Here is a 20,499-nt window from a genome sequence, read left to right on the forward strand (position 1 = left end):
AGAGAGAGAGAGAGAGAGAGAGAGAGAGAGAGAGAGAGAGGAACCAGGCTCTGAGGGGTGGCCAGTCCTCTTCTGGCTGTGCCCGGTGGAGATTATAAGAGTACATGGACATTAAGGCCAGATCGTTCTTCAAGATGTTGGAGAGAGAGAGAGAATGAGTGTCTACAATAGTCTACATGTATGTTCTGTCTGAACGTGTACAGTATGTGACATCATCATCCTCATCATTACACAGAACAGATTGGAGGCTGAAGGTCTGTGTTGTGTTGAAGCCCAGTCCAACAGGAGAGATCAAACTCACCTGTAACTAGCTGTGTGTCCATGAAGAGTGACCAATCTATGGGACATCCAGAGTTATTCAGAAAGGGAGAGGTTCTACTGAACAAAGTATGAGAACTGTATTACACAACATGACAGTTTACGTGTGTGTACGTTGTGTGTGCGTCTTCCAGTTACTGTATGTAGGGTAAGGTGTATAATCTTGTGTTTTGTCCACAGACACCAACAGAAGAGATCACAGTCAGAGATTCCTAGTGGTCAGTCTGCCCCGAGTCATCAACCAGACCTGCCCTCTATACTAAGGGTGAGATGTTTTACATTGGTCTTGATAAAGAAAAGTGAAAAGTACTATTAAATGATTGATATAAAAGCATAGTTTAACAATATGCTGAAATGACATTGGTGTTCTTTTGATCTGAACTTTTGTATTTTTGTGTTCAGTCACTTGAAGAGAATTTCATCACATTTGTGAAGAATGAGCTGAAGAATATCAACAGAATTCTATGTTCTGAGGGTTCAGATCACCCAGAATTCTTAGGGAGTCAGACGGAGGATAAAGAAGGGGATAAGCCGGAAAGGAGCTCTGGACATCACATTGTACACCCTGAGGAACACTAACCAGAAGGAGCTCTGGACATCACACTGTACACCCTGAGGAACACTAACCAGAAGGAGCTCTGGACATCACACTGTACATCCTGAGGAACACTAACCAGAAGGAGCTCTGGACATCACACTGTACACCCTGAGGAACACTAACCAGAAGGAGCTCGCTGACAAACTGTAGAAAAGTAAATATCTCAAAATGTAGTTTGATGCTCCATTCATGATATATGAGCCAAACAAAGTGTGTTGGTTTAAAAAATCCCAGTAGTTTAGATTAGGTGCTTATAAATCAGATTGTACAATTAACTGTCAATTATATCTAAGTCTTATGCTAAATGTATGATAAATGAGCTGAACAATGTGCAAATATTGTATGCAGACTTTGATCTTGAGATCCTGAATTCAGTAAATCAAAGCTCTAGTAACACGCGTATGTTTTAGTTTTATTTTGCATACAAGTACAAACAAACAAACGACAACAACAAATCAATGAATTGTCAATGTTGGGGAAGCTACTCTGAAAATATAGTTTACCAAGCTACCAATGACTACACTGGAGCCAGTGATGTGGCATTCTAGTCATTAAAATCCAAACAGTCCCCAAGCTAGCTAGCTATTCTTCATTCAAAATGACCAATTAATGAATCATTCTGAATAAGCAGTCAAAGAACAAAAAGCTGATACAAAATGGCAATACAAAAAACACTTAAAATCAATGAAATATGAATACATGTATATAAAAAAAAAAGAAGAAGAACTGGAGCGATCAGCCTCTGATCACCAGTCCTCTGCTTTGTTGGGTTTTTTAGATACACCAGAAGATAGCCATATAAGAGCCAACGTAAGCTAAAATCTCATCTAAAATTTTACAACCTGTAATTTAAATGTGTTTTTATTTGGATTTCATGTAATGGACATACACAAAATAGTCCAAATTGGTGAAGTGAAATGAAAAAAATAACTTGTTTAAAAAAATTCTAAGAAATAAATAACGGAGAAGTGGTGTGTGCATATGTATTCACCCCCTTTGCTATGAAGCCCCTAAATAAGATCTGGTGCAACCAATTACCTTCAGAAGTCACATAATTAGTTAAATAAAGTCCACCTGTGTGCAATCTAAGTGTCACATGATCTCAATATATATACACCTGTTCTGAAAGGCCCCAGAGTCTGCAACACTACTAAGCAAGGGGCACCACCAAGCAAGCGGCATCATGAAGACCAAGGCGCTCTCCGAACAGGTCAGGGACAAAGTTATGGAGAAGTACAGTTCAGGGTTGGGTATATAAAAAAATCAGAAACTTTGAACATCCCACAGAGCACCATTAAATCCATTATTAAAAAATTGAAAGAATATGACACCACAACAAACCTGCCAAGAGGGCAGCCCACCAAAACTCACGGACCAGGCAAGGATGGCATTAATCAGAGAGGCAACAAAGAGACCAAAGATAACCCTGAAGGAGCTGCAAAGCTCCACAGCGGAGATTGGAGTATCTGTCCATAGGACCACTTTAAGCCGTACACTCCACAGAGCTGGGCTTTACTGAAGAGTGGGCAGAAAAAAGCCATTGCTTAAAGAAAAAAATAAGCAAACACATTTGGTGTTCGCCAAAAGGCATGTGGGAGACTCCCCAAACATATGGAAGAAGGTACTCTGGTCAGATGAGACTAAAATTGAGCTTTTTGGCCATCAAGGAAAACGCTATGTCTAGCGCAAACCCAACACCTCTCATCACCCCGAGAACACCATCCCCACAGTGAAGCATGGTGGTGGCAGCATCATGCTGTGGGGATGTTTTTCATCGGCAGGGACTGGGAAACTGGTCAGAATGGAAGGAATGATGGATGGCGCTAAATACAGGGAAATTCTTGAGGGAAACCTGTTTCAGTCTTCCAAATATTTGAGACTGGGACGGAGGTTCACCTTCCAGCAGGACAATGACCCTAAGCATAATGTTAAAGCAACACTCGAGTGGTTTAAGGGGAAACAATGTCTTGGAATGGCCTAGTCAAAGCCCAGACCTCAATCCAATTGAGAATCTGTGGTATGACTTATAGATTGCTGTACACCAGCGGAACCCATCCAACTTGAAGGAGCTGGAGCAGTTTTGCCTTGAATAATGGGCAAAAGTCCCAGTGGCTAGATGTGCCAGAGACTTGCAGCTGTAATTGCTGAAAAAGGTGGCTCTACAAAGTATAGACTTTGGGGGGGGGGGTGAAAAGTTATGCATGCTCAAGTTCTGTTTTTTTGTCTTATTTCTTGTTTGTTTCACAATAAAAAATATTTTGCATCTTCAAAGTGGTAGGCATGTTGTGTAAATCAAATGATACAACCCCCCCAAAAAATCCATTTTAATTCCAGGTTGTAAGGCAACAAAATAGGAAAAATGCCAAGGGGTGGCAAGAACAGCTCAAATAAGCAAAGAGAAATGACAGTCCATCATTACTTTAAGACATGAAGGTCAGTCAATACGGAACATTTCAAGAACTTTGAAAGTTTCTTCAAGTGCAGTCGCAAAAACCATCAAGCGGTATGTTGAAACTGGCTCTCATGAGGACCATCACAGGGAGGGAAGACCCAGAGTTACCTCTGCTGCAGAGGATAAATTCAATAGAGTTAACAGCCTCAGAAATTGCAGTCCAAATAAATGCTTTGCAGATTTCAAGTCACAGACACATCTCAACATCAACTGTTCAGAGGGGACTGTGTGAATCAGGCCTTCATGATCTAATTGCTGCAAAGAAACCACTACTAAAGGACACCAATAAGAAGAAGAGACCTGCTTGGGCCAAGAAATACGAGCAATGTACATTAGACCGGTGGAAATGTGTCCTTTAGTCTGGAGTCCAGATTGGAGATTTTTGGTTCCAACTGCCGTGTCTTTGTGAGAAGTGGTGTGGGAGAACGGATAATCTCTGCATGTGTATTTCCCACCGTAAAGCATGGAGGAGGAGGTGTTATGGTGTGGGGGTGCTTTGCTGGTGACACTGTCTGTGATTGATTTAGAATTCAAGGCACACTTAACCAGCATGGCTACCACAGCATTCTGCAGCGAGACGCCATCCCATCTGGTTTGGGCTTAGTGGGATTATCATTTGTTTTTCAATAGGACAATGACCTAACACACCTCCAGGCTGTGTAAGGGCTATTTGACCAAGAAGGAGAGTGATGGAGTGCTGCATTAGATGACCTGGCCTCCACAATCCCCCGACCTCAACCAAATTGAGATGGTTTGGGATGAGTCGGACCGCAGAGTGAAGGAAAAGCAGCCAACAAGTGCTCAGCGTATGTGGGAACTCCTTCAAGACTGTTGGAAAAGCATTCCAGGTGAAGCTGGTTGAGAGAATGCCAAGAGTGTGCAAAGCTGTCATCAAGGCAAAGGGTGGCTATTTGAAGAATCTCAAATATAAAATATATTTTGATTTGTTTAACACTTTTTTGGTTACTTCATGATTCCATATGTGTTATTTCATAGTTTTGATGTCTTCTCTATTATTCTACAATGTAGAAAATTGTAAAAATAAAGAAAAGCCCTGGAATGAGTAGGTGTGTCCAAATCTTTGACTCGTACTGTACATAGACTTGAAATCACTGGCCACTTTAATAATGGAACACTAGTCACTTTAATAATGTTTACATATGTTTGCTTTACTCATCTCATATGTATATACTGTATTCTATTCTACTGTATTTTAGTCTATGCCATTCCCGACATTGTTCGACCTAATATTTATATATTTCTTAATTCCATTATTTTACTTTTAGATTCGTGTGTATTGTTGTGAATTGTTAGATATTACTGCACCGTTGGAGCTAGAAACACAAGCATTTTGCTACACCCGCAACAACATCTGCTAAACAAGTGTATGTGACCAATAACATTTGATTTGATGTTAATGGCAGGTTTAAACAGGGCTTCTAATTGTTTTCTTGTCATTTAATTTAATTTGTATTAACGTTTGTGGCCAGTGCTTCCTTGTAAAACACATTACTATGTCAATGGAACTCAGATCCAATGGTTAAATGAAACCATATAAGATACAAAATTACACACAAGTATTGTATACATAAATAATAAGCTTGCAAAGTCTGTATCATGGGTTCAATTGCCGCTGGGGCCACCCATACGAAAATGTAAGCGTGCAGTACTGTGGCTTTCTATTAAAGCTGCAATATGTCATGTTTTTGGCGACCCCGACCAAATTCACTTAGAAATGTGAGTTATAGATCTGTCATTCTCATTGAAAGCAAGTATAAGAAGTGGTAGATCTGTTCTATGTGCTCTACGTCTATGCTTCCTGTTCTTAAGTTTGACTTTTACTTTCGGTTTTGTACACCAGCTTCAAACCGCTGAAAATACAATCTTTTTGGTTATGGAAAATATATATTCACCGCGGTTTAGATGGTACAATGATTCTCTACACAATGAATGTTTGTTTTGTCACATAAACTGAAATTAGGCAACCAGGATGGAAATGGCAGAGTGATTTCTTCTGCATATTGCACCTTTAAAGGTTTTGCTAAATGGCATACAGTATATGATTATATATTATTGCTATAGAAACATGTCAACATATTACACAGTATGCCTATGACGTTAATCATAGTGAGCTTTATTCAGCCTTCTGCACAAAATCAGTGATCAGATAATCTACGATAATTGACGATAATGTACGTTTCTGTCCTCCACTCTACAAATATCAACATAATTTTTTTTTTTATTGTCACAATAAAAAATGTACATTTAAAATCAGCTTTGACCACAGTCGTACCTTAGCAACCTAACGTCTGATTCTGCTGTGCGGTTTACCACTAGGTTTATAGGATTCTACAACAAATCTCAAACAAGTCTTTAGCAAGAGCCCAATAGAGTTTCACTATAGTACACAAAATGTGACAAAATAACCTATAACATAAGGTAAAATGATGTAGGCAATGTGTAAAGTCAATGAAATAGCAAGCAGACACAGCTATTCCAACGGTGACCGTGACAATGATGAGGTGACTAAGTATAGAATATAATAGTATAGACTAGAATACAACAGAATACCATACAGCACACACGTAAACATGAGAGTAGAGACACCTGGCACACTGTGCTGTGTCAGTCTGGTCGCAGACTAAGGAATAATGATGTATCCCATAATATTACAGATATAGATGTATATCATATGGAGCAGCAAGGGGGTAGAGACACTAGTCTGTCCCTGGCACACTGTGCTGTCAGTCTGGCGTCTGAGTCATGGTCCCAACAGTCCAACAGAACGTCACGCAAACCCTGCAACAGACAACACATTTTAATCAGTTACCTAAAAACACAGTGTAACGTGCTTCACCTAATTGTGATTCTTTCTAGGTGGTCTTAGTGCTAAAGATGATCTTTATGTTTTTGGGGAAAGTCACACCAGGACAGACAGTCATCACCTCTAATACTTTATACCACAATAGTAGTCCTCTGTAGCTCAGCTGGTAGAGCACGGCGCTTGTAACGCCAAGGTAGTGGGTTCAATCCCCGGGACCACCCATACACAAAAATGTATGCACGCATGACTGTAAGTCGCTTTGGATAAAAGCGTCTGCTAAATGGCATATTATTATTATATTATTCGTTAGAAAGTAATAACCGGGGAATTATGTGTTTGTTTACTGTCTTCTAGTAACTCAGTCAGGTCAGACAGGTTACCCCTCTAATACTTGAAACTGAATAGTTCCTGGAGAAATAGCCGACCTTTTCCCAGTGTTTGGGTACTGAAGGACGTTCCCTTCTCTCAGACACATGGATGATAAGCTGCTCTAAAGAAGGACTGGCCCCTAGCTCTTCTTCATAAGGCAGTCTGTGATCTGACACCAGGCAGCCTGCAGAGGGAGACAGAGACAGAGATTTGAGTTAGGGTTATGGTTATGGTTTGTGTTGGCAAGGTAACTCTTCATAAGATAGTCTGTGATCTGACAGCGTGCAGCCTGCAGGGGGCCACAGACAGAGGTTAGGGTTATGGTTTGGGTTAGGGATGTAACTCTACATAAGGTAGTCTGTGTTCTGGCACTGGGCAGCCTGCAGGGGGAGACACAGGCAGGGGGTTAGTGTAGTCTCCCACTGACAAACATTTGTGGGCAGTGCACTTTGAGACTGCAAGCGAGGCTAGGTTAGCCGTAGGGTAACCCAATGGTTATGATGAACACTGAGAACTCTTAAGAGACTGAATTATCTCAGAACCAAATCTCACATTTACATTTTACATTTTAGTCATTTAGCAGACGCTCTTATCCAGAGCAACTTACATGAGCAATTAGGGTTAAGTGCCTTGCTTAAGGGCACATCGGCAGATTTTTTACCTAGTCGGCTCAGGGATTAGAACCAGCGACCTTTCGGTTACTGGCACAACTCTATGCGCTGGCTAGCCAACAGTGAAACCTAAGTAACTAAATAACTACAACGGAAGAGATGTCATAGTCCCAAAAGTGGAAACACAGCCCACCTGGCACTCCAGGGAGGCTCAAGCAAACGCTCAAGAAATATTTCAAATACTATTTGAACCCCGGTTTGATATGTAGCCTACCTGTAAAGAGGTCTGAGCAGCGCATCAACATCTCCCAGAGCAGCATTCCTAAGGCGTAGACGTCTCCCTGTATGAGACACCAGCCGCTGGTCAGGTTCACGCAGCCATCCAGGAGCTCAGGGGCCATGTAGCACAACGTCCCCACCTGGACCCTGCCCTATAGATGGAGAGGAGAAAGGCTGAACTAAACTGAACAACAACAACATGATGAATGATCTACTACAACAACAACAACATGATGTATGATCTACTACTACAACAACAACAACAACAACATGATGTATGATCTACTGCAACAACAACATGATGTATGATCTACTACAACAACAACAACATGATGTATGATCTACTACAACAACAACATCATTTTCAACATCAACAACAACATGATGTATGATCTACAACAACAACAACAACGACATGGTGTATGATCTACTACAACAACAACATGATGTATGATCTACAACAACAACAACAACGACATGGTGTATGATCTACTACAACAACAACAACATGATGTATGATCTACTACAACAACAACAACATGATGTATGATCTACTACAACAACAATAACAACAACAACATGATGTATGATCAACAACAACAACAACAACGTGATCATCTCGCTGCCTGGACACTGGCCTATAGAGAGTAGAAACAGCAGTTGCCTATCAAAAACATGGTTGTTGATGTCACTATTAAAATGAGAGGCTTGTGGCCTGGTTGGTGAAGCTGTTAGGGCCGCAGCCTCCAGCACACATACCAGCACTGGTTTGATAGATTCTACCTCTATCCGTCCTATCTCTGTCACTCTCTCTATATGTTCAATAAACTGAGAAAGATACAAAAGGACTAGAAGGGAGTTGGGGTTGGGGGGGAAGACAGGCCCACCTGTATGTTGCCCATGTAGCGCTGCCAGCTCTGTGGACCGGAGCATGAGCGCAGGATGGTGGAACAGCCAAAGTCACACAGGGCACAGGTACCATCCTCCCTCACTAACACGTTGTTACTGCTGAGATCTCTATGGGCCACCGCTGGCTTGTGCACCCCTGAGAACACAAACACAGACATCAGTCACACACAGACTTTCAAGGTTTTACTGCTAACCTACAAAGCGTTACATGGGCTTGCTCCTAACTATGATGATGGTGATGGCCCATACATACCATGCCTGTAGAAATCAGAATGGAGATAAGCCAGTCCCTCAGACAGAGACAGGGCCAGGTTCAGCGTTGTCGTCCAGTCACTGGTGTTCCTGGACAGAAAGGAGCTGAGAGAGCCCTGGATAGAAAGACATGTCAGCGTTTTTCCTTATGTCATGGTCATGTGGTTATCTAGTTAAATGACAGTAACATACATCAGTATTAAAAACAAAAAAACAAACATGAAGCCTGTTATGTCTACTTTGGACAGTAAGCAGAATGTTTGAGTATGTACGTCAAAGCGAGCTAGAGAATCAGATAATTACTATGGTAACACTACGTATTAAAGCATGCCGGGATAAGGCTTTATAATAAGCATGTATGAACCTGTATGTCTCTCTGTGTAAACAGTGGTACTCACGCATGAGGCAAGTTCCAGGACCACCACACACTCTCCGCTATCTGACTTCCTGCCGGCTCCCAGGAAGTGAGCAATCCCAGAATTCACCAGATGTGGTAGTCCGTACACTTCCCTCTCCGCCGTGAACTCCCGTCTGCACCAGGAAGGGAAAACCTTCACAGCCACCGTATTCCCTTGGTAGCTGCCCTGCCACACCGACGCAGAGTGACCACGACCCACAATCTGAAATATCAATCAATCAATCAATCAATCTGAAATGTGCCGGGAAGAGAAGAGGTTCACAGAATGAAATATGTAAGAGTAAATCCTTTCCTGCTGCAGTTCCATGCTGGTCAGGTCAATATCAGACTGCCTTGATATGTGGCATGAGCACAGTGAGGTCAGAGATACCTCTGGCAAAGATAGATGCTGCTTCTCTTCTAAGAGACGAGTGGAGAGAATTCATGTTAAGCCATTTACTGTTAATGCATGGGTGTATCCTAACTTAGCATATAGTCACATTTCCACTTACTCTCCCATTGACATCAATGTATAACTAAGTAAACGTTTGATTCATGAGGAGGTTAGGATTCACCCTATGGTGAAATACAGTATAAACAAATAACTCATAACATTTTAGACAATGTGACAAACTGATACTGTGTTGCATTAGTGTTGGGGCGGGCAGGTGGTCAGCCAGTCAGCCAGCCAGTTAGCCAGTCAGCCAGCCAGCCAGTCAGCCAGCCAGTCAGCCAGTCAGCCAGTCAGCCAGCCAGCCAGCCAGCCAGCCAGCCAGTTAGCCAGTCAGCCAGCCAGCCAGCCAGTCAGCCAGCCAGCCAGTCAGCCAGTCAGTCAGTCAGCCAGCCAGTCAGCCAGCCAGCCAGTCAGTCAGTCAGCCAGTCAGTCAGCCAGCCAGTCAGTCAACCAGTCAGCCAGTCAGTCAGTCAGTCAGTCAGTCAGTGGGAATTTCAGGAATGACTCAAAAGGAAAGGAAGATAAGAAATCACGAGATTGAAAAAAGAAATGAAAGACGGGAGTGAAAGTGGTCGGAGGAAAACCAAGGTCAGTGAACAACAGAGGACAGGAGGTATGAGGGAGGGAGGAGGAGGAGGAGGAGGAGGAGGGGGAGGAGGAGGAGGAGGAGGAGGAGGAGGAGGAGGAGGAGGAGGAGAATCCAGTTAGTCATAGGTCTACAATGAAAACCACAAAGAATAGAACATGTAAGTAAAGAGAAATAACTATTTATATAGAGGTTTAAAATCAGTAGGTCAATGGAATCATTCATAATATTCATCTCAATGTAATTTCGGCACCCAGAACCAAATCTCACATAGACTCTTTAATTAACTCTTGATAATCCCCACCACCAAGGACGTTTTATCCAACTCTAATGGCAGTCTAAAACAGAGGACTCTTCTTGTGTGTCTTGCACCTGTTAGTAGCCAGAGATTATCTATATCTACTATATATATATATATATATATATATATATATATATATTTAATATACTTATGAGAATTACAAGGGATATATTTAATGAGTCGAATTTTATAGAATCTACACTGAACAAAAATATAAAGCAACAATTTCAAAGATTTTACTGAGTTACAGTTCATATAAGGAAATCAGTCAATTGAAATAAATTCATTAGGCCTTAATTTATGGATTTCACATGACTGGGAATAAAGATATGCATCTGTTGGTCACAGATACAGTACCTTAAAAAAAAAAAAAGGTAGGTGGATCAGAAAACCAGTCAGTATCTGGTGTGACCACCATTTGCCTCATGCAGCACTACATATGCCATAGGGCGGCGCACAATTGGCCCAGCGTCGTCCGGGTTTGGCCAGGGGTGGGCCGTCATTGTAAATAAGAATTTGTTCTTAACTGACTTGCCTAGTTAAATAAAGGTTAAATAAATAAATACAATATCTCCTTCACATAGAGTGGATCAGGCTGTTGATTGTGGCCTGCGTAATGTTCTCCCACTCCTCTTCAATGGCTGTGAGAAGTTGCTGGATATTGGCGGGAACTGGAACACGTTGATCCAGAGCTTGTTTGGGAAGCTCGATCCAGAACTTCCCAAACATGCTCATTGGGTGACATGTATGGTGAGTATGCAGGCATGAAAGAACTGGGACATTTTCAGCTTCCAGGAATTGTGTACAGATCCTTGTGACATGGGGCTGTGCATTATCAAGCTGAAACATGAGATGATGGCGGCGGATGAATGGCACGACAATGGGCCTCAGGATCTCATCACGATATCTCTGTGCATTCACATTTCCAGCGATAAAATGCAATTGTGTTCGTTGTCCGTAGCTTATGCCTGCCTATACCATAACCCCACCGCCACCATGGGGCACTCTGTTCACAACGTTGACATCAGAAAACCGCTCGTCCACATGACGCCATACACGCTGTCTGCCCGGTACAGATGAACCCAGGATTCATCCGTTAAGAGCACACTTCACCAGTGTGCCAGTGGCCATCGAAGGTGAGCATTTGCCGACTGAAGTTCGTTATGATGCCGAACTGCAGTCAGGTCAAGACCTTGGTGAGGACGACGAGCACGCAGATGAGCTTCCCTGAGACGGTTTCTGACAGCTTGTGCAGAAATTATTCGGTTATGCAAACCCACAGTTTCATCAGTTGTCCAGGGGGGCTGGTCTCAGATGATCCCGCAGGTGAAGAAGCCAGTTGTGGAGGTCCTGGGCTGGCGTGGTTACACGTGGTCTGCGGTTGTGAGGCCGGTTGGACATACTGCCAAATTCTCTAAAACAATGTTGTAGGCGGCTTATGGTAGAGAAATGAACATTAAATTCTCTGGCAACAGCTCTGGTGGACATTCCTGCAGTCAGCATGCCAATTGCACGCTCCCTCAAAACTTGAGACATCTGTGGCATTGTGTTGTGTGACAAAACTGCACATTTTAGAGTAGCCTTTTATTGTCTCTGCACAAGGTGCACCTGTGTAATGATCATGCTGTTTAATCAGCTTCTTGATATGCCACACCTGTCAGGTGGATGGATTATCTTGGCAAAGGAGAAATGCTCACTGACAGGGATGTATACAAATTTGGGCACAAAATTTGAGAGAAATACGTTTTTTTTTTTTTTCTGGGATCTTTTATTTCAGCTCATGAAGCATGGGATCAACACTTGACATGTTGCGTTTATATTTTGGTTCAGTTTATATTATAGGGTTATGGTTATGGTTAGGGTTAGGGTTAGGGTTAGGGTTAGGGTTAGGTAAGTAGAATAAGTTGAAATCAAAGGGGATGTGTTATATTATAACCAAATTCATATTTGTGTAAACATAAACTTACCATAACCTCTGAAACGATGCCTGCATTTAACCGCCACAACTAGGGTACACAGTAACATCCCAATGACAACCACAGTGGCACTGACCATGTCTGCAGACACAGTACAGTAACAGAATAAAGTACATGTTTTTAATGTAAAGTAGGTCAAATCTGCATTATGGATGACATAGTGATAAATGTATACAGTATATGGATGACATAGCGATAGATGCATACAGTATATGGATGACACCTTGCTATGTCTTTATATATCAGAGTAGATGTCGTGTTTGTGTGTCTGTGTGTTGCCCGTCTGTGACTGTGTGGGTGTAGGGTGTGTGAGGAACAGGGAGTGTGGGGACGGGGTGTGAGGAACAGGGAGTGAGGCGACGGGGACTTCACACGCTGGGCTTTGGCTCCAAGGTTAAACAACAGAACAGAAAAGAGGAGTGGATGGGAGTGATCTCACAAGGCGAATGGGCAGACAACAGGGAAATGAATAATGATGCAATCACAAACACACGTTAACACGAACGTTATTAGGCGTGTAGATTATTATATCACAAGTAAACAAAAAAAGTATCCATACCCACAAAGTAAGAGGAGTGTTTGAGTTGAGGTTGCTTCTCTTCTGGGTTCCAGGTGATGTTGCCATTACAGAGGTTTGAGTTGCACACACATGTGATGTAGTTATAGTTGGTGGTTGACGTAAAGCAGGCATTGTCTGGGCAGTCACCGACTACTGGATTGCAACCTATAGAGAATGACAGATAAACAGAGGGGTCAATAAATGCCACATTTTAAGCTATTTGGATTTATTTTAGACTGTCTATGAATTGGTTGGAGAGTGGTTACTTTTCCCCTGCCCCATTCCTCAGATTATCGAGCAAAGAGGCAGGGACAGGATGTTGAAATTTCACATTGTGCCTTTAATTTCCAATCTGGTATCTGGTCTAATTGTGTCTGGTGTATGAAGGGTCTGTGGACCCATATCACCTTGTAGTTCTGCCACTGGCTGGCCCCTGATAAGCTTGAAGAAGCCGGCACAGCAGTTAGTGTGGGCACAGTACTGGATTGTCCCGTTAACGCGGCCCGCCTCCATCTGCTTGGAGTTACGGGTGCTGGTCAGGAACACACAGCTCCTTCCCTGCTCCACCGCTGGAGCCGGGGCAGACACTGACAGACATCCTATAGGAGAAAGGAAAGATACACTGAGTGTCCAAAACATTAAGGACACCTGCTCTTTCCATGACATAGACTGACCAGGTGAATCCAGGTGAAAGCTTTTGATCCCTTATTGATGTCACTTGTTAGATCCACTTCAGATCAGTGTAGATGAAGGGGAGGAGACAGGTTAAAGAAGGATTTTCAAGCCTTGAGACAATTGAGACATGGATTGTGTATGTGTGCCATTCAGAGGATGAATGGGCAAGACAAGACATTTAAGTGCCTTTGAACGGGGTATGGTAGAAGGTGCCAGGCACACCGGTTTGTGTCAAGAACTGCAACGCAGCTGGGTTTTTCTCGCTCAACAGTTTCCTGTGTGTTTCAAGAATGGTTCACCGCCCAAAGGACATCCAGCTGACTTGACACAACTGTGGGAAGCATTGGAGTCAACAAGGGCCAGCATCCCTGTGGAACACTTTCAACACCTTGTAGAGTCCATGCCCTGACGAATTGAGGCTGTTCTGAGGGCAAAAGGGGGGGAGCAACTCAATATTAGGAAGGTGTCCTTAATGTTTTATACACTCAGTGTGTAATGATTTAACTAAGATAGAAACACTTAAAATATTATTTCACTTGACTAGAATAGAACGAAACAGAACAGAACAGAATAGAATATAATTATTAAATTACGTTAAATCAGGGAAAAACTCGCTGAAATTCAGGAATAGGCCTAGGGATAAAATTATATAAAATGGAGAAACTTCTTCCCATGAGAATTGCTTTCAAAACATACTCATCCATTTTCATTTCTGTAAAGGTATGTAGGCTAAACTTGAAGGTCTTTGGTGATCCACAAAGTACACAATGGAAACAATATTTCTAGCGCCTCTCATAAGACCATAAACACTTCAAGGCTTTCAGATAGAAACAATTAAATCAGTGAATGGCAACTGATAGTCACATACATTTACATTTACATTTTAGTCATTTAGCAGACGCTCTTATCCAGAGCGACTTACATATATATATATATATTTTTTATACTGGCCCCCTGTGGGAATCGAACCCACAACCCTGGCGTTGCAAACGCCATGCTCTATCAACTGAGCTACATCCCTGCCGACCATTCCCTCCCCTACCCTGGACGACGCTGGGCCAATTGTGCGCCGCCCATGAGTCTCCCGGTCGCGGCCGGCTGCGACAGAGCCTGGATTCGAACCAGGATCTCTAGTGACACAGTTAGCACTGCGATGCAGTGCCTTAGACCACTGCGCCACTCAGGAGTTGAATTATGTATAACATTTTAAGTATCCCAAATTCCATGCCAACTTCAAATTAGTAGCACAGTAATTCAATTTGATTAAAAACATAACTCACCAAAGATGGTTAAATACAGCCACAGGCACATAGCTATAATCGGTACTTCCACTTATTTCTGTCTTTCTGTGAGCTGGCTGTAGGCTAGGTCTGATGTGTGTGAGCTAAGATGATAACGCAAGCTGAGTTTTCCCACCCACACACACACACACAAACACACACACACACACACACACACACACACACACACACACACACACACACACACACACACACACACACACTCACACACACACACACACACACACACACACACTGGCTGATAAGGAGGACACAAACACTAAATTGTAACAAATGCATTGCAACTGGAATGAATAGCCTAGAGAGACGATTTATTTATTCGTTAAAGTAACTTTAGGTTATTCAAAAAGTTATGAAAATAACTTTGGATAAGAGGTTATTTTAGGTTATTATGTGTTTAATTAAAAAAAAAACATTTGTAGGCCTTCATGTCCTCGTTGTTAACAAGTATGTGTGATATTCTGTACATAACAAGTGTTACATTTCATTACACACAATCTTATATTTTAGTCATTTAGCAGACGCTCTTATCCAGAGCGACTTACAGTTAGTGAGTGCATACATTTTCATACTGGCCCCCCTTGGGAAACGAACCCACAACCCTGGCGTTGCAAACGCCATGCTCTACCAACTGAGCTACATCCCTGCTGGCCATTCCCTCCCCTACCCTGGACGACGCTGGGCCAATTGTGCGCCGCCCCATTGGTCTCCCGGTCGCGGCCGGCTACGACAGAGCCCGGATTCGAACCAGGATCTCTAGTGGCACAGCTAGCACTGCGATGCAGTGCCTTAGACCACTGGCCACTTGGGAGAACATTTCATTTGTTAGTGTAAGTACTTTATTAATATTAAATATTTCCCTCTCCTCCTGTATGCCCCCTCATAAACATCGCATCCCTGTCAACTGTACCACAGACAGAAGGGGTAACCCAGATAGGTCACAGGGGCTATAAAGCTGAAGCATCCGTTTAGAACCATATTTGGTGGTGATAGGAAGTCCAGTCGCGGGTAGTGGGAGAGGATGGAACTAGGAGAAACTGGGCCAACATTCTGCTTATTTTCTCATCGATGAAACATCTGATCTCAATATATTTTTCTGTTCCAAAAACTAGAATCTGTTACGAACACAGTGCACTAGGTTTGACATATTTGACTATTTGACAAAGTAAACATTGTTTTTGCGTGGTTCAGAAGCAGTGCAAGGTCGAATTGAGTTTGTGCACACGCGCACTTCACAGAGGAGGAAATATGCAAATACATGCTACAACGTGCCAATAGGATCTCGCTAGCTCGTGCTTGGCTTTTCCCACTTCCTTCTTGTTCTGCCCGCTATGCTTTATTTGCTCCCACTGTAAACAACACAGATAAACTATTTGGGGTTAGTGATAAATATATTTGACTGTACTGTTGGAAAGAGGTAGGTTAGAGTAAAATTGTCCCATTCCAAATCATCATCAATATGTTATTGTTAAAGGACCGATATTTAGTTTATAGTCTGACATAAACTAAATACGGTCTCGGAGCTCGTTTTTTTCCGAGTTCCCAGTTTTTGGAACGCTCAAAAGTCGGAGATTTCCGAGTTACCAGTTATTTTGAACGCTGATATATTGTATCACGTGATGGAATATTGGGTCGTGTTCATTAGAGCAAGCAAAGGAAAACGTTTTGCAACGGAAAACAAACATGAGCGTATTTTTATTGGACGCTAGATAGTTCCTCTCTGTTTCAGTTCGTTTTCTTCCGTTTGGTGCCTAATAAACACGATCCTGATTAGATTAATTTGAATAATTGGATAGGCTACCTTGCTAGGCTGATCAATAAGCTACAGTCAAGAGTACGCCTTTGTGAGTACGCCTTTGACCAGAAACACAATGGACAATGTAACTTTGTTTCTTCTTCTTCTCTAAATTGATTCTAGTTACACAGTTAAAATGTTTAACTGAACTAACTTTTGATTTGTTTTGTTTTCGTGTTCTAGACTGGTGTTTTGGGAATGTCTTCGCTCTCTATTAAACTCGCTGAGATTTTCACAGAGGAGTCGGACAATGAGAGAACGTTCTATGGGTTTTCTGACAGTGAAAGCGATATATGTGATAAGGTTTGATATCAGTGTATTTTTTTTATTAATTATTTGCACCTGTTTACAAATTATCCAGTCACTGAGTTTGTGCTATTTAATCGGGTCCATGTAAAATCCTGATTTACCCACAGCAAGTTACTTTAATAATAGGCCTAATTTTAAAATGTACTGTTTTAGAGGTAATCGGAAGAATCAGATGTGTATTTGTATGGACCTCATTCTCTTCCAGTGGTTCCATATGTAGATCTAATATGGTGTCAAAAAACGTGATAATATTCAAACATACAGGTATATCTGGTTATCAACTGTTATTCTTATGTCATCTATCTATCTACCTATCTTCCCACCAGAGTTCAGACAGTGGCAATCCAGTGGATATCAAAGGCAGCCCACTGAAACAGCCTGCGCCCTATCGCTTCACGTTACGGGTGGCACTGCGTCCCCGTAAGCCAGCCACACCAACCCCTCACTCCAGTGCAGAAGAGGAGAGGAAGGTGAAAGCTGAGCAGAAGGGAACAGTAACATTTAAAGTAGAAGAGAAGCCGGTAACCAAAGCAACACAGCCTGTTAAACAACAGTCCGATTCTGATTCTGAGGCTGATGATCTACCACAGGTCGACTCCTTTCTGGCCAAGAGGGCCCAGAACATCAAGGCTAACAAAGCTATGGTAAACCTGCCTTTTTGATATTAACACACACAGTCCTGAGAGATGACAATCAATCTGTCACGTTTAGCTGTACAACTAATGCTGTGCTGTGTATTCCTTGTTTTTAACTCCCGTCTCCTGCAGTTGGCTCAGTTGATAGCAGACCTGCATAAGATGCCAGGAGCTGCCCTGCTGAAGGGTAACGGAGAAGGCAATCTTAAAAAGGAGAAAGGCTCTGTGAGTTGATTGCATGATTCTGGCTCACCATGGATGAGCATCTCAACATTTCACTGGGCTGGTTTAAAACCAGGGCATGTTCAGTGTATTCATGTCCCTAGAGAGGATGCAGTGGAGTGAGGGAGATGGGGTGGGAGAGATGTTCAACTTTCAACACCTTTTCTATTGTTCATCATCGCTTCACCAGCTTTTCTATTGGCCAGCGCAGCTTTCTCCAGGTTTTCTATTGGCCAGTGAAGCTTCATTGACCCTTGACCTCTTCCTATTCCCCTGCAGCGAGCGCCCCACTCCAAGGGAGCAGCAGCGAAGTCCAGGAAGAACCCTATGAGATCCTCCCGGAGACAGACCCGCTCCATGGGGGGAGCTGAGGGATTGGAGGCCCACCAGGAGGAGAGAGAGCTGGAGCTCAGTCTGGAGGAGGAACTGCTGGAGGTTAACAAATACCCTTTTCACACGATCATGCCGACCCAAACCAAACTGTACCACAACTACGGTGGATGCCGTAACTAAGCTAGCTCAGTATGTCTAGGTTAAGTTCAGCTTTGTGTGGCCCAGTAGGGTTAAAAAAATATATATATATATAGATTCACATAGAATTTTAATGTAGATTGTGATTTGTATAGAGATTTATTCTGGTAATAGATTCTCAATGAGCGGCCTGTCTTCTGTTCCAGGTACGTGGTGATCCGAGGCGGAGGGGTGCTCCACGTCCCAAACAGGCCAAACCTCACAACATACGACCTGTGGGGGAGATCACTGAGGACGAGCTACTCCAGGTGGCAGACCACACAACGGAGAAGGTGTACAACAGCGCCACAGTAAGTTAGGTCTCACCAAAGTCTAAGGGGTGTTGTGTTGTCTTGTGTATGATGCAATACAATTTTGTTGACCAATTTGCATCATTTAATGTATTTCTGCTGTCTGATTCTCAGGGCTCAACATGTCACCAGTGTCGCCAAAAGACCACCGACACCAAGACGTGTTGCCGTAGCGAGGAGTGTCGTGGTGTAGCGGGACAGTTCTGTGGTCCGTGTCTGAGGAACCGATATGGAGAGGACGTGAGGAAAGCCCTGCTCGACCCGGTAGGAACCCCGTCGCTTGTCTTATACCCTTTTCACACTATCGTGTCAACCTTAAATCTTACTACGCTGGCGCTGATATTTTATTTTCTCATAGTTCTTTCCCAACACGGTTCCGACAACTATGGTGGATGCATAACCAGGCCAGCACAGTTAAAGCTTGGTGTGGCCTGGCTCGGTTCAGCTCTGTTGTGTGAAAAAGCGCTAATGATTCATCAACGTTTTAAAAGTCTTCAGGTTCCCTTATCAGTAGGATGTAGTCTACAGCACTGTGTTCATGGCCACGTACATTACCTGAACACATGGTAGCATGCACATTAATTAATTAACAGGACCTTTGGGTGCCTAGTTGCCTGCAGCGACAACTCTCTCTATGTTTAGAGCCTACTGCGGTCGTAGAGGTGGCGCTATGAGGCATTCAGACTCTCTAGGAGGATATGAAAGTCTTGAAGTAGAATATATATATTTTTTATTTTTTTCATGTAACTGTTCTTGTTGTCCCCTGCTGCAGGACTGGCGGTGCCCACCGTGTCGAGGCATATGTAACTGCAGTTTCTGCCGTGCCAGAGACGGACGCTGCCCAACCGGAATCCTGTTCCCTCTGGCTCAGTACCACGGCTTCTCTGATGTCCACTCTTACCTCAGCAGGTCAGTCCGGGGGGGCTGTATGTATCTACCCTCTGAGTTGGAGTACTGATCTAGGATCAGTTAAGTTTGATTGCATGGGGGGGGGGGACCTGAACCTGAACCTGAACCTGAACCTGATCCTGATCCTAGAACAGCACTCCTACTCTGAAACGCTTGATACATACGGCCCCTGAAATTCAACAAAGCAACCTCTACTTCCTAGGACCTAGCCACTTGTAGTTTTGAATAGCAAGGGTTTTTCTCCCTCATTGTATTGCAATTATGAATCATTATGCTTGACACATTTTTTTTTTTTCTAGTCTTCGCAGTAAACTGAAAAATGGGGAGGAGGACTGAGGATTTATGAATGGGAGTCTGAAGGGAGTCTCTTCAATGTCCTTATATGGCCACCAGGGGGAGCTGTTGCTATTGCCCATATTGTGAATCACTGGTCTGGGAATACAGCAGTTTGACTCCTATCCAGATGAGGTTTATTATGTTCTGCAATATTGTTGTTACGGTTTTTGATTGGAATATTGATGTTGATTTTAATCTTTTTATTTTTTTATTTTTTTATAATAAATTACCTTTGACGATGTCTGAGTTTAGTCAAATCCTGATTTATTTTTTGAAGGTTACATTGAAAACTGAGTATAATTGAAGGTTCTTGTCGTTCACTTTACTGAGGACTTGGCACAACACCGGTCGGCTCTCCTGAGATGCTAGCTAAAGGGGCGGACAAAATTGGATATGACATCAACAATTTGACATCAGATTTAAAGAATAATATGCCATTTAGCTGACACTTACAGTGCCTTGCAAAAGTATTCATCCCCCTTAGCGTTTTTTGTTGTTGCATTACAACCTGTAATTTAACTGGATTTTTATTTGGATTTCATGTAATGGACATACACAAAATAGTCCAAATTGGTGAAATGAAAAAAAATAACTTGTTTCAAAAAATTCTA

At 42.7% G+C, this 20,499-nt stretch overlaps 2 protein-coding genes across 2 annotated transcripts; one reads left to right on the plus strand and one right to left on the minus strand.

The window, feature by feature from the left end:
• Positions 1-6,056: 6,056 nt before the first annotated feature.
• LOC311122247 (anti-Muellerian hormone type-2 receptor-like) lies at positions 6,057-14,871 on the minus strand (the record flags this gene model as incomplete). The annotated part of the gene is made up of 10 exons (XM_084196636.1): positions 6,057-6,167; positions 6,618-6,745; positions 7,447-7,603; positions 8,339-8,496; positions 8,614-8,728; positions 9,011-9,232; positions 9,401-9,429; positions 12,886-13,050; positions 13,293-13,484; positions 14,841-14,871. The coding sequence occupies 10 exons, from the start codon at positions 14,869-14,871 to the stop codon at positions 6,057-6,059; spliced, it is 1,308 nt and encodes a 435-aa protein (XP_084052762.1).
• A 1,861-nt stretch (positions 14,872-16,732) lies between these two features.
• Positions 16,733-19,888, plus strand: LOC311122238 (cell division cycle-associated protein 7-like; the record flags this gene model as incomplete). Its single annotated transcript, XM_084196625.1, has 9 exons — positions 16,733-16,741; positions 16,840-16,959; positions 17,292-17,609; positions 17,733-17,825; positions 18,102-18,257; positions 18,500-18,643; positions 18,758-18,907; positions 19,416-19,552; positions 19,852-19,888. 9 exons carry the CDS (start codon positions 16,733-16,735, stop codon positions 19,886-19,888), a joined length of 1,164 nt encoding a protein of 387 aa, XP_084052751.1.
• Between the last annotated feature and the right edge of the window lie 611 nt (positions 19,889-20,499).

Source organism: Coregonus lavaretus (genome assembly GCF_964263955.1).
Source record: "Coregonus lavaretus genome assembly, contig: HAP1_SCAFFOLD_819, whole genome shotgun sequence".
NCBI classification, from domain to species: domain Eukaryota; kingdom Metazoa; phylum Chordata; class Actinopteri; order Salmoniformes; family Salmonidae; genus Coregonus; species Coregonus lavaretus.